The sequence below is a fragment of the Oenanthe melanoleuca genome, chromosome 8 (genome assembly GCF_029582105.1).
Source record: "Oenanthe melanoleuca isolate GR-GAL-2019-014 chromosome 8, OMel1.0, whole genome shotgun sequence".
NCBI classification, from domain to species: domain Eukaryota; kingdom Metazoa; phylum Chordata; class Aves; order Passeriformes; family Muscicapidae; genus Oenanthe; species Oenanthe melanoleuca.
This window is the reverse complement of record NC_079342.1, coordinates 29,094,074-29,109,424: the sequence shown is the minus strand read 5'-3', so window position 1 is coordinate 29,109,424 and position 15,351 is coordinate 29,094,074. Positions and strand designations below refer to the sequence as shown.

The 15,351-nt window shown below is 39.9% G+C and overlaps 2 protein-coding genes across 6 annotated transcripts in view; both read left to right on the top strand.

The window, feature by feature from the left end:
- Positions 1-15,351, top strand: part of RABGAP1L (RAB GTPase activating protein 1 like) — a 260,444-nt gene that overhangs the window by 69,380 nt on the left and 175,713 nt on the right. The window lies entirely within an intron of this gene.
- Positions 4,345-9,193, top strand: GPR52 (G protein-coupled receptor 52). The gene is made up of 2 exons (XM_056497059.1): positions 4,345-4,475; positions 6,328-9,193. The coding sequence occupies exon 2, from the start codon at positions 6,520-6,522 to the stop codon at positions 7,603-7,605; it is 1,086 nt and encodes a 361-aa protein (XP_056353034.1). The 5' UTR covers positions 4,345-4,475; positions 6,328-6,519; the 3' UTR covers positions 7,606-9,193.

Sequence of the window (15,351 nt, the reverse complement as noted above, 5' to 3'; positions counted from 1 at the left end):
AAAATCTTGTCTATTTCTTCTTGTTCTGCATTACAACATCCTAATTACCTAACGCTTATGTGATACTGGCTAATATTTGCATCATTAGAAACAATGCTGGAAAGGGACTGAGCTGTGAGTTCAGCAGAGGATCAGGCTGAACCTGAACCTGCTGGAGTAGCAGTCGTAAGAGGTCAGAGGGATCATTAACTCCCTTCATATCTCTTGACCTTTTATAAGGCTACTGTCTCCTTCCAGTCTCCAGAACTGCCCCCACCCTTGACTCCAAATTTTACCAGCCTCTTCCTTCTCCCCCATGTTACAGAACCTACTCTGCTGCTGCCACCAAATCCAGTTTCTAATACAGAAAAGGCCTGTGCTGGCTTTTTTCCTGTACCCAACAGATAAGAGCTCCACAAGAACATCTGCATTTCAGAACTGCAGCTGTGTACCCAGTGTCTCTTGATCTTTATCGTGTCACAGGGTATGTGGGCCATAGCACTGTAAAATGATTTCTGGCATTCTTTAGGATCATAGGATAGGAAGGAGAAGGAAAGGACTGGTCTCTGATAGCAAAACTGAAAAATGAGACTAGCAGGTGGAGAAATGGTTTAAAAGTTTCTACAATATACTGTTTCCTTCAGAACTGACACTTCTGGGTTTTCACCACTGGCCCAAGTATGTTTAGTTTTGATGAGGATGAAGACAAACCACAGCAAGAAAAATTCTGAGCTAATAGTGGGAGTCTCAGGGAAAGTGGTCAGACATTGGAACAGGGACCCAGGCAGGCTGTAAAAACTCCATCCTTGGAGATGTTTACAGCTCAGCTGAAAGTACCCAGCACAGCATGGCTTAAATTTGGTGTTGGATCTGACTTAGAACTTTGCCGCCCTCCCTCCCCCTTTAGAGCAATGCATAGGGTCAGATGGTATCCACAGAGTGTAAGGGGCTTGAGAAGCCTGAGCTTGTTTTGAGAAAAAAATAAAGAGTTTATTTATATATATATAGACACTTCTTATATCTCATCATATGCCTGCACTCAGGTCAAAAATCCCCATGTGTTCTGTGTAAGTGTGAGCTCTCTGGCAGGTTTTAAATAGACAGCTGTAGTGGGTGGATTTGGGGAAGAGGCTTTATATTCCAAATAACAAATAGAACAGAGTTCTGCCTTATATACAGCACTAATATGACTTCATAGAGCAAATTCAAATATCGATATGATATAGAAGACCCTATGTATGCACACTTACACATATGCACAATTTTTAAGGTGACAGATTATTTTCCCTCTTCTACTAGTTTAAGCTGCACTGCTACTGCAAGCTTTATAGAACAGAATTATTCTGGAGGCATTAAAAACAAAACCAGGGTGTCCATAAGATACATGGGCAAGTACAATGCCAGAGGTAGTTAAGATTAAAAATAAAGCAAACTGAAAGAAACACCTTTGTTCTTAAGGCTTAGGAGAAAGTATGTAAAAGAAAAAAATACTGTAAAACAACAACAAAAAGTGGAGTTGGGCAGAAAAAATAGAAGCTGATGAGCTGGTATGTATATCAACACTGTCATTTAGGTCTGCATCTAAATAAATGACTACCATATTCCTCATCTCACACTCTCAACTGCACCTCCTTGCTCTCATCAATGCCTTTCAAAAAGGTTTTACAGAAATTATTGTTGTCCATTTAATCCAGCTGACCATCCAATAATATAACAAGGGAAGACTTCAAACTAGAAGTGAGTGGTGTGATTGCAGTGCTGCTTTGTGCACTACAGGGATTGCTTCTATCAGTCCTGTTTCCTTACAACAAAGGATTTAGCAAACAAATACCACTATTCCTTTCCAAACAGAATGACTAATAGATTGTTTTCTTGCATGGAGTTTCTAAATCTCCTTCTGTATGGACTTTTTCTGTCTGAAAAGCTTCATCTGGTTTCCTTTCAGGGTCACACATCACCACTGCTTTCACAGCCTTGCTTTGCAAATACAAAGCTCATGCTCCTCGCACATCCCCTCTGTTTTCAGTAGGATCAGATGGTGTGAACGTTCTGTTTTGTATGGCAACTTGTGTTGTTTCTAGCTGATGTAATTTATAAGGAAGGTGTAGAAGTGCTCCTTCTATTCAGATTGAAGAGTGCTCAGTCCACCAGCTGGATGTAACCAGCTGTGGGAGCTTGTGCACCATGCAGGATGCTGCATTGATGACAATAAGGCAATTCTTCCAACAGAACTTTTCTCTTTCTCGCTTCCTTTTCTTAAAACTCAAATTCAAAAAAATCCTGAAACAAGTTTTGTTTAAAAGTGTGCCAGAGGCCCAGATGTGCCTGTAATCTCCAAATAAAAAAACTTTTCCTTTAATGTGCCACCTCTGATACAACATTCTGGTATTGTTACATTGTGTAAAATTCCCTCTGTAACTGCATAGTTTCATCAGGACTAGCTGGTTTCTCTTAAGTTTCACTTGCCTCTAAGTATATGTAAAACAGTAAAACTTAGTGCTGTCAGCATGGTGCAGTTTATACCGAGCGGCTGAAGTGATAAAGCCACTGGCAGGTTGCAACATGACTGGTTTTTTGGTAGTGAAGGAGGACTGCTTGTATTCCCAAAGAAGTCAAACTTCCCTGCTTTTGAACCACTTTGTCCCTTTAGTTAAAATTTCTTTACAGGATGCATTTGACCTGCATCTAGGTTAGCAGGATGCTTCCTCTGCACCAGCCACCAGAGGTTGCCATTGATTTTCCTGTTACCTGCTCAGCAAAGCCTGGATTTCTCGTAGCAGACTTGAAACATGGCTGCTGAGTGCTTGTTCTCAGAGCTGAGCACTCTGGGCACACACAGCAGACACCAGCTGGGGCTGACCTGAGACCAAGGTGACTCAGTGGTTACTGTGACATTTGGAAGCTTTAGTCGTTACCAGTCCTTAAATTTCTGTGGAGCAGGATGTACTGAGCACACAGTTCCTGTGGTCTGCTTTGTCAGGCTGTACCTTTGCTTGTCTCATGCCCCTGTGTACTTTGGGGCTCCCTAATGTCCTTTTTAAGGTGTTTAGGCCCCTTACATCCCAGGTGCCAACTATGATCTGTCCCAAGGAGAAATGGGAGAAGTACTGGTCACTGCCATGCCTGTGCACACTGTTTATTGTCCTCCTCATCCCCCACAGCAAGAGTGGGAAAAGGAGGAATAAAAATTGCTGCCTATTGTTCTGCCCTGGTATGGATAACTGGGGCTTAAAGCTGTGCTCAGGGTCTAAATTTAGCTATCAAGTCTGTTGTTGCAGCCATTTACCATTCTGAGGTATTGGAGATAGTTTAATTTTTTTCTTAAATCCTGCAATAGAAGACTTTGCAATGATCACATGCCGTTACTCTAAACTACTTACACTGCTGCAGTTTGTGCTGCTTCATGTTGCTACAGACTTGTCATTCAGACTTGGACATTTGCTCCAGGCAATACTTGAAGTACAAGATGTTAACTCAGGAGCAGCTTATTAAAATTTTGCCTTGGTTTGCCATGGATCTAGAAGGACTTAAATCACTGTAGTTTCTAATGACTTGGTTAAAGCCTCCAAGACACATCTTCTGCTGATTGATAGCCCAAAATGCTGTTCTGTGGTTGGTGTTTCGGTATCTGAATTTGTTGTTTCAGTGTCTAATGATATATGGAGTATCTGCGTAACATAACTTAGATGATTGTATTTCTGAGACTGGGTTTATTTTTATGAAGCACAAAGGAAACAAAAGTTCTGACTACTTAATCTGGGAATAGCTGCATCTGTGTGCAGGAGTAGAGAGCTGAGTTAATTGGTTCAGTTTAGAAAATGTGTTACAAGTATTTGAATTTAAACTGATGTTGAAGCTATTGGGGAACTGGTAATACTGGTATAGTATAAAAATGGGTACAGGTGAGTTTTGTAACATATATGTGTTGAGTTTGAAAGTAAGTAATTTGGGGACATAATTAAAAAGAGGGCTGTAATTCTGTCTTTTAAGGAAGACTAGAAAATTTGTGTGGAACTGTGGCAGATACTTTACCAAGCTAAACCTCAGAAGGTGATGCTTAAAAGGTATGTGCATAATTAATAACGTGGGATTGTTTTAGTAAACAGTTTCAGTGAGGTGGTGACGGTAGCTTAATAGGTTATGTCTGGATTTCTAGGACGGGTGTGTTGGCTTTCTCCTGAAGCTCCCAGAGCACAGCGGTTCGGGGGCCGCGGGTACCCGGTCGGTGGATCCGGTGGCCTCGCCCGCTGCTCCCTCCGCCCGCTGCCGCCCCGGTTGCCGCTGCTAGCGGCAGCGCCATTGGATGGACCGAGAGTCGGGGAGCGGCCGGCATCGCTCCAGCGCCCGGCGGGATGCGGCGGGGAGGAGGAGGAGCGGGCTCAGGTGCAGGCAGTCATCGCACGGGGGGAGCAGGGAGACAGCGGCAGCCTCTCCAGCCGCACCGTGGTAACAGGACTCCCTGTCAAGTATTGGACATAGCTTGAGGATGCGTGTAGGTGAGAAAGCTTCTCTATTGCTTTAGCAGGGAATTGGAGAAAAGAGTGATTTTATACGTGCTCCGTTGCTTATAGACAAAGGGAGCGAATAGGCGGAAATATTCGGGAATGTTATAAAATCTAGAAGGACTTTCTGTACAGTGTGGCGATGCACAACAGGAAATTAACTCCAAAAAGAATGTGTTCTCTCAAAGTGTTGCGACAGATTTGAACATTTGGCTTTTCTAGAATCTGAAATTCCTCCTGAAGACACTGCAAGGACTATCAGAAACATCAGAGAGATCCTGGTACTTTTAAAGAGACTTAAAGCAAATGCCAGCTGAATGACCTTGGAGATAATTTTATGTGGATTCATTAATTTTCACTGCTAGTCTTCTAGTCTCAGGAACTCTAGGATTAATGATGGTTTTAACGTTCTAGGGGCCTTTCAAAAAACAGGATTGTATACATTTAATTACCTGCCTAATGATTCCTGAACTAATCAAGCATTTACTTAAAACTGAACACAGAAGATGCTTTCTTTTAATGTTTTCTCTCTCCATAGCTGTTAATAAAATGAACTTAATGTCCTGCAATTAGAAGAATGATTTTTTAAAGCAACTATTTATTATGCAGATCATCTAATAAATATAGAAATCTTAAACCCCTGAGAAGATGAAGCTGAGCAACAGAATAATGGAGTAGTAAACAATGGCAGCTTTTCTAGTCAAATCAGCATTTGATTAGCTTCCCAGCAGAATGCAGATGGAAGCTTCTGAGCTTGTTTTGTGGGGGGTTTATGAAATGGTTTAGTTGTTGCTACAGAGGTGAACAATATCGTGGATATACCTATGAACTCCTGGGTACTGATCCGCTGTAGTAGATATGTCAGAGTTTCTGAAGATGATTCTTTTAAATTGCCATTGCTGAATTAAGTTCAAGAGGATTTATTTTGTCTGTGGGGACCTGAATTATGATTCTGACATTTGTAATTGTAATGGACTCCAATTATTTAAAGGAACTGTAAATACTGACATGAGTCTCCAAAATCTATTCTAAAATTATTTTCATTTCTAAATGAATAGACACGATCTTCCTCATTGTATGTGAGATGTATGCTTTCTTTCTTGGGAGCCAGAGGACAAATCTGCCTCATCCCCCACCTATCTCCCCCTAAATAAAATTCATTATTCATATCCAAATAGTGGTGAGTCTATTGGAATTAACCTTGACAAAAATGTTTTCCTTACCTTTCCAATGAATAGCATTGATAAGATGGAGTACCATCTTCTGAATCAAACAAGAAAAGACAGCATTAGAGGATGAACTTTCTTCTTTAATCTCCAATCAGTCTGTGATTTAGACTAAGACATAAAGATTATCTCCAGTAACTTCTGGTCCAGGAAACCTGAATACTGAGGTTCCTCCTTCCCTTCCTCTCACTCTCCCCAGTATATTCCAAAGCAAGTGACTTTCTCAGGAAAATAAGTCAGAGATTTCCCTCCCCTCCTTCCCTGGGAAATGAATGTGTCTCTTTTGTCAGTTTTTATTTCTATTTGTTTTAGAAGTGCCTTGTATTTGCTAAAGATGGGTCAAGAGCACTGGAGGAGCTGATCAGTGGCCTTTCTCTTTCTGGCTTTTGTTTTTCTTTTCTTTCTTTCTTTCTTTCTTTCTTTCTTTCTTTCTTTCTTTCTTTCTTTCTTTCTTTCTTTCTCTCTCTCTCTCTCTCTCTTTCTTTCTTTCTTTCTTTCTTTCTTTCTTTCTTTCTTTCTTTCTTTCTTTCTTTCTTTCTTTCTTCTTTCTCTCTTTCTCTCTTTCTCTCTTTCTCTCTTTCTCTCTTTCTCTCTTTCTTCCTTTTGTTCTTTCCTTAAAGCCAAGGTATGCCAGAGGTGATGCACTGATGCTGAGGAGGCATCAACAGCTATGGGACTCTAATCCTCTCACATGTAAGCACTGACAGTGTCTGCAAAGAGAGACCGTGAGACGCTGAAGCAGAGTTTAGCTGCTGTTCAGCAGGTTGCCTGCTCACTAAGGCTCAGATTGCACTGTTCCCTAAGCACAAAACATGAACCTGTCCCGATGGATTGATTGGAGGACTCTGAATATGAGCAGTAGTGTTATGAACATATCTGAGCACCTCTCCTGCCCTCTTGGATTTGGTCACTACAATGCAGTTGACATCTGTATCCTTGAGACAGTTGTTATTGTCTTGCTAACATTTTTAATCATTGCGGGTAACTTAACTGTGATATTTGTTTTCCACTGTGCTCCACTCCTGCATCATTATACCACCAGCTACTTTATTCAGACCATGGCCTATGCTGATCTTTTTGTTGGAGTCAGCTGCTTGGTTCCTACTTTGTCACTGCTCCACTACTCAACAGGTGTCCACGAGTCCTTGACTTGTCAAGTTTTTGGATACATCATCTCTGTGCTCAAAAGCGTTTCTATGGCATGTCTTGCTTGCATCAGTGTGGATCGCTATCTCGCTATAACAAAGCCTCTCTCCTATAACCAACTGGTCACACCTTGTCGCTTAAGAATCTGCATCAGTCTCATCTGGATATACTCTTGCGTGATCTTCTTGCCTTCTTTTTTTGGTTGGGGAAAACCTGGTTACCATGGAGATATTTTTGAATGGTGTGCTATCTCCTGGCTAACTAATGCCTACTTTACTGGCTTTATCGTGTGCTTGCTGTACGCTCCTGCTGCCTTTGTCATATGTTTCACCTATTTTCACATCTTTAAAATTTGCCGGCAGCACACCAAAGAGATCAGTGATCGGAGAGCTCGATTTCCTAACCATGAGGGGGATACTGCTGAGGAGACTGGGCACAGCCCCGACCGCCGCTATGCCATGGTTTTGTTCCGGATAACCAGCGTGTTCTACGTGCTGTGGCTTCCTTATATCATATACTTTCTGCTGGAAAGCTCTAGGGTGCTGGAAAACCCAGCACTCTCCTTCCTAACTACATGGCTTGCTATAAGCAATAGTTTCTGCAACTGTGTGATATATAGCCTCTCCAACAGTGTTTTCAGGCTGGGACTACGGAGACTATCGGAGACAATATGTTCATCTTGTATGTGTTCCAAAGACAGGGATGTACGAGACCCTAAACCAAGGAAACGGGCTAATTCCTGCTCCATTTAAAGAAAACTGGTGCATGTAGTCAGATGCTGAGTTTTGATAGTATTTGTGGTGTCTGAAAACTTGCCAGCGAGAAACGTTGACTTGAACAGCTTGCTGTGGTGTCAGAGTGAATTTAAAAGGGGCCCTGGAAAAGGCAAAGGCAGCTGTAGGAAGGGTCACTGAACTCTTGTGAGATTGTTGGGAGAGCAAGAGAGATGATGAAGAAAGTCAGAAATAAAAATCTTCCAAAGGACATGAAGTAACTAGCACATCAGAGGAAGTTCCTTGTAAAACAAATTAATTAGTTACTATCTTGCATTTTCCCCCTCATAGACAAGTTGTAGCCTTCAGAATTTTAATACTTTCAAGAGGAAGCAATCAACAGCACATTTTACAGTTATCTGTGAATTATATGCTTGAGGACTGTCGTAGATATTGCAGGTAATAGTCAGCTCTATCTTTGCTCACCTATAATGTGACGATTTTCAGTTGCACAAAAAGTCTGCAGTGCATAAACCATACCACGGGCATGACACTTTGGGATATTCTGGAACCTTTTGGTACAACTTACACAGAAGCTCTCTCTCTCATTTCCCTTTTTGTCCCATGCTTGCATCCCTCCATTCCATTGTGTGGAGGTGAGTGAGTTTGAGGGCACCTGTGAGGTAACCTGGATTCGAAACCATTCTTTCTGCAGGAAGTAATAGCCCTCCTTGCCTGGCTGCAGCTGCCTGTGTACAAGGATTTCTCCAGTCATTCAATCTCTTGACCTAGTTCAATCAGCACATGGTGTTGATGTCGTGCCCTTTATGGTGTACTGAAGCTTTTCCTTACTGGTTCCACAGATGCTCCTAATGCAGATATATGCAGTGTGCAGCACTATTTAAAAAATTAAAACTAACTGACCCTTTTCTTTGGGAAATCTAAAGAACTTACTGTTGAAGATGTCAGTCTGTTGTATGAGCCTCACTTGCACCGTATTTTTTTAAAGAGAGAACGTAAATTGTGGGCTGTGCCTAATGTTTTCATAGCACATGGAGTAGGTCAATGCTACAGGATCAAAATTTTTATACTTGCTTTAAGAGAAATACTTCTGTGCAGCTCTTTCAGACAGGTGTTCTCAGAGAAGGTGAACAATAGAGTTCAGTGTTGAATACAGGCTGAGCTTCGGTATGTCCTTTTGTACTGAACTGACTTTCAGGTCCACTGATGAAATCTTTTTTGATTTTGTGAGGGCACACATTAGGTTTGTGTAATAAATTGCCAGTGGTTCAGATGCATGCCAGTCAATACAGTATTTAAATTATAACTTTGAACCAAATGTAATTTTCTTAGATGGTTATTGGCTTTTTAAAAAGGCCCAATTATTGATTATTGGTGCCTTTTAACACTGCACTATTATTCCTTCTTTCACCAAAATGTGTATGTAAAGACTGTGCCTATTACTTTTTGTAATGAAAGCTGACCACATGTTCACATTTGTGGTTTGACACTACAGTTCCCTTAATACTGTACTCTTTGTTCTGTTGAGGTGGTTCTGAACCCCTATAAATTTTTTTAAACCTGTAAGAAAGTTGAAATAATGGAATAAAGTAGTATCATGTCAATCAAACTCAGTCTTGGCATTAGTTCCCTGATTTTACACTCTGTTCTCTGGAAGGCCTTTTGGATTAGGACTTGAGTGAACAATTTCAAGTCCAAATTTCAAAGCTGCTTATTTGATGTCTTAAATATCTATATTCTGGTTTCTGGAATTGCACATCTTCAAAGTAGATCCAAACATGACTTGAAAGATTCCTTGAGCTGAGCTGAGCTGAGCTCTTGCTGACACCCAGCTCTCACAGATATTGGGGAAAAATGAGTAGTATCCTTTGCATGGTTTTTGTAATGCTCCTTGTCTACAGGAATCTATTTGCTGCCTTCTTTTGACAAATTCATGTTTATTTTGAGAGGATCTTTTGGCTCACTGCTGCTCTGTATGGTAGTGTAACCCCAACTTTTCCTACAAATATGACTTGGATTCACTTAGTTTTGTCATTGTTTTTTCATTTTTTCCTGCTTAAGCAAGACTTAGACAAGAAGCAGTGAAATATCTAATTTCTCATGATTGACAGGGCTGGTTTCTTACCAGTAAAGTAATTTTATATCTGTGCTCTGGAGCTGGCTGCTTAGGGCTTCTGATTTTCATTGACATTTCTGATGACAAGTTTCTATGGGACCTTCTGGAATTCAAGGAAAGTTCCAGCAGTGCTTGTAGTTGAATTGATGTTTACTGAACCCGGGCTGTAGGCAGCAGATGTGTTGTGACTCTGGTACTCTAACTCCAGATCTGTCAAACACCTGAGCAAGCTCATTTGTCTCAGTTGTGCCTTGGTTGAACCCTGTTTGTGTGACCTCAGCAAGTGCAGTTGATGTACAGCAACTTCAAGCTTTATTGCCTGAAAATGGTGGGTCAGAGGTGGCCTCAGGGGCTGCATCACCAAGTTTGCTCCTCCTGGAGGACACACAGTTAACAATATGTTCCTTTGCCATCATGTTTAGTGTGTGGATTTGTTGGGTGGAACTAGAGATTTCCTTTTTCCTCAGGCTGTTCTTGAAAGGAGAGAATAGAGGAGAGATCCTGTATGCTGGAACCACCTTGTAGGTTCCAAAGGTTCTTTACTCCCTTTTTAAAGTTTTGTGGTTTGTTGAACATGGCTTTATGTTGTTGGTGCAGGAACACTAATTTTCTTACCTGGAATCTGAATTTCGGCTGCTATAAAGTCACATTTCACCTTACTCTCTGTAAGTCTCCTGGAATCTGTCAAAATAAACACCCTAAACAGATTTAAGTATTGCTTTTCTTCTTTCTATTTCCCAGGTGGCAGGATTTGACCTGGTCAGTCACATGAATCTTTAAATTTAGTATGTGTGTTTCACTTTATGGAAGTACTTTCTAAACTCCTGATTATAAATTTTTATTTGAGGGATGTTTTGTTACTGTTTACTAATGCTGTCTGAAGATTCCAGCTGGTGCTAAATTCTCTTCCAGAATTAGAAGGCTGGGAATTTTAATGGAATTTAAAAGTCACAGAAATCCCAGTCACCCAGTGTGTCACTTTTGATTTTCATTCTGTCATTATATAAAGTTGCATGTTCTTGTATGAAAACCTGATTAAACAATGATACTTTTAAAGCTGGCTCCCACTTTCATGTGACTGAAGATGTTTAGGATTTATGAAATACTTAGTAAATAGAAGACCAGACACTGATTAAAGTTGATGTGAAAAAATCATTGTTGAAAATATAGGTAATAAAAAGGAAACAGATGTAAAATACTAAACGAAAAATAAAGCCATATGCCTGATATGCCTGATAGATAAGCAAAACAAATACATATATATACACAAAAACTCCTTTATGCAGGTAGATTGTGTTGTACTGTTACATTTCTGTAGGATATTTATGCTCTCAGCATACCAGGGGCAATGCCAAGGTCAATTGCCTTACCATTTTTGGAACCTCATGTCTGCAGCCTAAGGAAAAGTCAAAAAACCTGTGTAATGGCAGCAAAAGAACTATGAGAAAAGTATTTTTTTCTTCACCAATTATTCTATGTGCTTCCTTATTTTCTGGCTAAGTAAATTTCTTCTTAAAATACTATTCTTTAACAGGAAAGGCAACTGTGCTGATGAAAAACACATTGCTATTTTTTAAGGTTTATTTACTGTCTTATAGTAAGATATTCTTTCCCTGTTTCTGCTTAAGAATCCATTTTATAATTATAGTTGGTAAAGCATGAGGTACTGTGCAAATTTTATTTTTGTGCAGTCTTTGTTCTTCCTCTGTGGAAAAGTTGGCAAAGGTTGCTTTATTGAGCTGCCTTTCACCACAGGTAGCTTGGTAAGACCTTTTAAAAATAGTGGGGTTTTTTAATGATTAATTTTCATTCATTAGTGTTTGACAATGAAATATCCTTGAGTACACTTAGTTTTTACATTCAGCAAAGCCAGTAAAATGTCCTTTTACAGGTAAATTAACTTAGCAGTTGGTATTAGAAATCGAGATTTAATGATGAGTTATTTCAATAGCAGCTTCATTTCAATGTGGAGCTATTTTATCTTTCCACATTATGGTTGTAGCTAAGCACTTAAATATCCAGGTTATTTTTTAAAGTTGGTGTTGGAATGCTGGAGATTTGTATCTCTGAGCCCAAGCCCTGTTGTTCCCAGGGTGGGAGTATCCCTTTAAAAGCTTTCTAGCTCAGTTGCAGCATGCTGGCAGCACCACAGTCCTGGAGCTTTGTGCCAGGGGAGCAGTGTTAGGGGTTCAGCAGGCCGGTGTTGCTGTGGGGGAGGAATGTCACTGAAGATGGCAGTGGCCTCCACAGTCATCCACCAGGACCAGCTGATTTGAAGATCTTTGAGTTTTATTGTCCCTGTCACCAAAAGAAGACGTTTAAGCCCTTGACTTTATCCCTGCGCTCTGTTCCCTCTGACTCTTCGTCTTATGAATAGAATGGTGCATCTTTCTACTGAAGAACTGAATTTGATTAATTTTGTTAGGTTTTTTTCACTGAAAATTTTCATGTATGTCATTTGAGTGGCCAGACCTAACACTGCTTTGTTAACTAGATGCCAATTAATTTGCAGACCTTTCCAGAAATGGCAGCACCACTAACGTAGTGTTTTCCTGTCATTTGCAGCATTACCTGGAACAGTGCTTAAAGACAGCACTTCCCAAAGATTGCATGTATTTTGCCAAACAAAGTACGGAGTTCAAGTAAACCCGATTCCCCCCCCCCCCCCCCCCCCCCCCCCCCCCCCCCCCCACATTTTACATAGACATACATAATTTTTTTCTAGGTAAGCACTACACATGGATTTCAGCATTTTTAACCGAAGCCTATGCCATTATTGTTGATAGGATGAAAGTGATGTGGAAGGGTATTTTAGAGCTTCCTACACATGGATTTTTCTAGTCATTCTGTAAAGAAATTGTTCCTTTCCCCATCTGATATTAGGACAGTTCCCTGAACTCCATAAGCTGTAAGTGCTAAAGGAGTGGGATGTGAATGGAGAAGAAGCTGTTAATGGCTCCATGCCCCAACACAGCCATGAGAAAATACTGAAAACCCCTTTTACATCCATAATTTCTTTAGGCTCCTCCTTTGGGCAAGAACTATGAAAGGTAGAATGAATATAAAGAAACCTTAGTGCTTTTAGCTGCTCTGATGGGTGGCTAGGAAAAGTAATTTCAGGCAGTAAAATTTTGGAACTTCATCCCAATCTTACACTGTCTGCTGCCAGACTGTAACCCTCTGGAGCAGACTGTGACAGCAGGCCTGCAGGGTTTCATTTTAACCACTGCGTGACTCCGTCTAGGCAAAAAGAAGATGAGTGGGAGCAAAATGAAACTTTCTGAGTGCAGTGATTATCAGGGAAGAGTTTCTTTTTTCCTATGCGATGTTCATCCCTGCCTCAAAACTCACAATCTAAAATTTACAGCTGGCAGTGTTAGAAAAAGAGATAAATACCAAGGTTTTGAGAAGGGGAAGCTCAAGAGATGTCAGTGTCATTGTCTGAGGGCACTTCTGCAACTTGACAGCGTTGTTCTTTGTTTCCTTTAAATGAAATGTCTTTTTTTTTTCCTCCTTCTCTATATTATTTCAATAAGCACAAATTCTTCCCATCATGGAAAAAGTCAATTTTGTGAGATATTTAAATCAGGCAGGGTAGTGGTTTGGGCAGGTATAAAAGAGGGTCCCAAGTTACTTGTGAAAGCATGTATTACTTCAAATTTCATATAGTTTAGGCAGGAACATCTTCAAACTATCCCAAGTGAGGTTTCCAATCCTTGTATCATCTCTCCAGTGTTGTTTATGCTTGTGCAGGTATTATGGAAAAGTCCTTCTTGTGGATGTTTTCCATGATAGAATAGATTTGTTCTGCCTTAGGAAAGACACTGGCAGAACCTCCTTATATCTTGATTGGTTGGGGTCTTTGGGAGCTCTGCACAAACCTGTTTTTGGGTAGTGATGTGTAGAGCTTAAGCAGGTGCCTGTCCTCTGCTGAAACTCTTACTCATTAAGTTAATCCTCTACAGATGGGGTGAGAAACAGCTGAAGGCAATAATGCCTTAAACTGCCTCAGCAAGGCTTTTTCAGAGCTGTGGTTATCAGGGTTTCTAATGGTAAGGAAATTCGTTAAAAAAAGAGAGATCTATATGCCGTGAGTAATTAATTGTTATTAGGTCAAGAACAGAGTAGTCCAGTTTTCATCTGTGCCCTCAACATGCCAAAAGGATCTTCATATGAGAAGTTTATTATAATCAGGTAGATTTTCAGGCACTGCAATTTTTATGGGGAGTTTTAATGCAACTGTATGCACATAAGGATTGTAAGTAGTTATATAATGGCAAAGTTTCAGTAGCAGCTATTGCTGCAGTTCAGAATGCAGAAATTCTGAAAATTGGGGACCACTTTGTGGCTCAAGTTCAGTAACTTCTAAGTACGTTCTGAATTACCAAAGCCAAGACAGCAAACACAGATGTTTATCCAAAACTACTTTCTCTGTAATACTGGATATTTTACATTGTCCAGGCAATTATTTCATGTTGGCTTATGAAGATGCCTTACAGAAAAGAAAGAAATCTAACACATGTAAGCAGAACTACATGCTGTCATAATGAAATTATGTTCAAGATTTTTGATTTTTCAACTCAGGACTCACATATTTTCTGTGATCTCTTACTTTAGGAGCTCCTGACCAATTCATTATTTTCATTTTCTGGCTGTGATTACTTGATTTCTGGGTTTTGGGTTTTTGAAGTTCAGTTTTAAATTTGAGTTTTTAATCCAGTTTTGCTGTTTTGTAGTTGTGTTTTCACTTGACTCATGTAAAAACTTCTCTTGAGTATTGGGAAGGTCATGTCCTTGAGGGGACCTGCATCCAATCTGAAATGTACTCAGACTACATATCATTGTATCTGAAAGAAGTATTGCTGTACCTTGTTTTCTGGATTTCAGGTGTCTTGGCAAGAGCATGAGTGACAAATAACAAGTTGTCTGACATCCTCTGTTGGGCTGATTTTCTTTCTAAATGTTGCTAACTAAAGAAACTCTGTTTTGATTGTGAATCAGTATTTTAGATGGGTTTATGGAGATAATTTATCTGTCTCTTGTATTTCCTCTGGTTCTGATGGCGGATCAGGAAGATTATTGCTTAAATGCTGCTTAAATGCTGCTGGAAATTCCTTACCGACTTCCCCCCCTGTTTTTGGGAAAAGTGTGTCTGTGATGCTTGGTCATTGATACAATTAAACTTCAGTGATCATCTTATTTTATGAAATTTGTTCCATTAGTAATGCCTGTAATTTGAAAATAAAAATCATAACAAAGTGCTCTTGTAATAATGGTATTGATTTTGTTTAAAAAAAAATTATACCAAGATGAAAATTCTCTACATTGCTATGAAGACATTTGAAATGTGTTGTATGTGGGGAATACCTGCTGATAATTTGGTTTGGGAAAGATTTGGATTTCCAGGGGAAGATGAAATTCAAGAGATTAAATGTAAATATTAATTCTGAAGAAAAGCAGGTCTTGCTTTTCCTACAAGAATAAAATGAGTTGAATCTGCTTTCTGTCACGGAATTTTGGTTTTCTGTACGTCATCTTATAAAGATGGTAGTTTAAGGAGCCATGGGTTACCAAAAAGTGTTGAGATATTAGTAATTAAAATAATGAGATCACTGGATTACATCTCTACCATCACTATTATGTGCCTA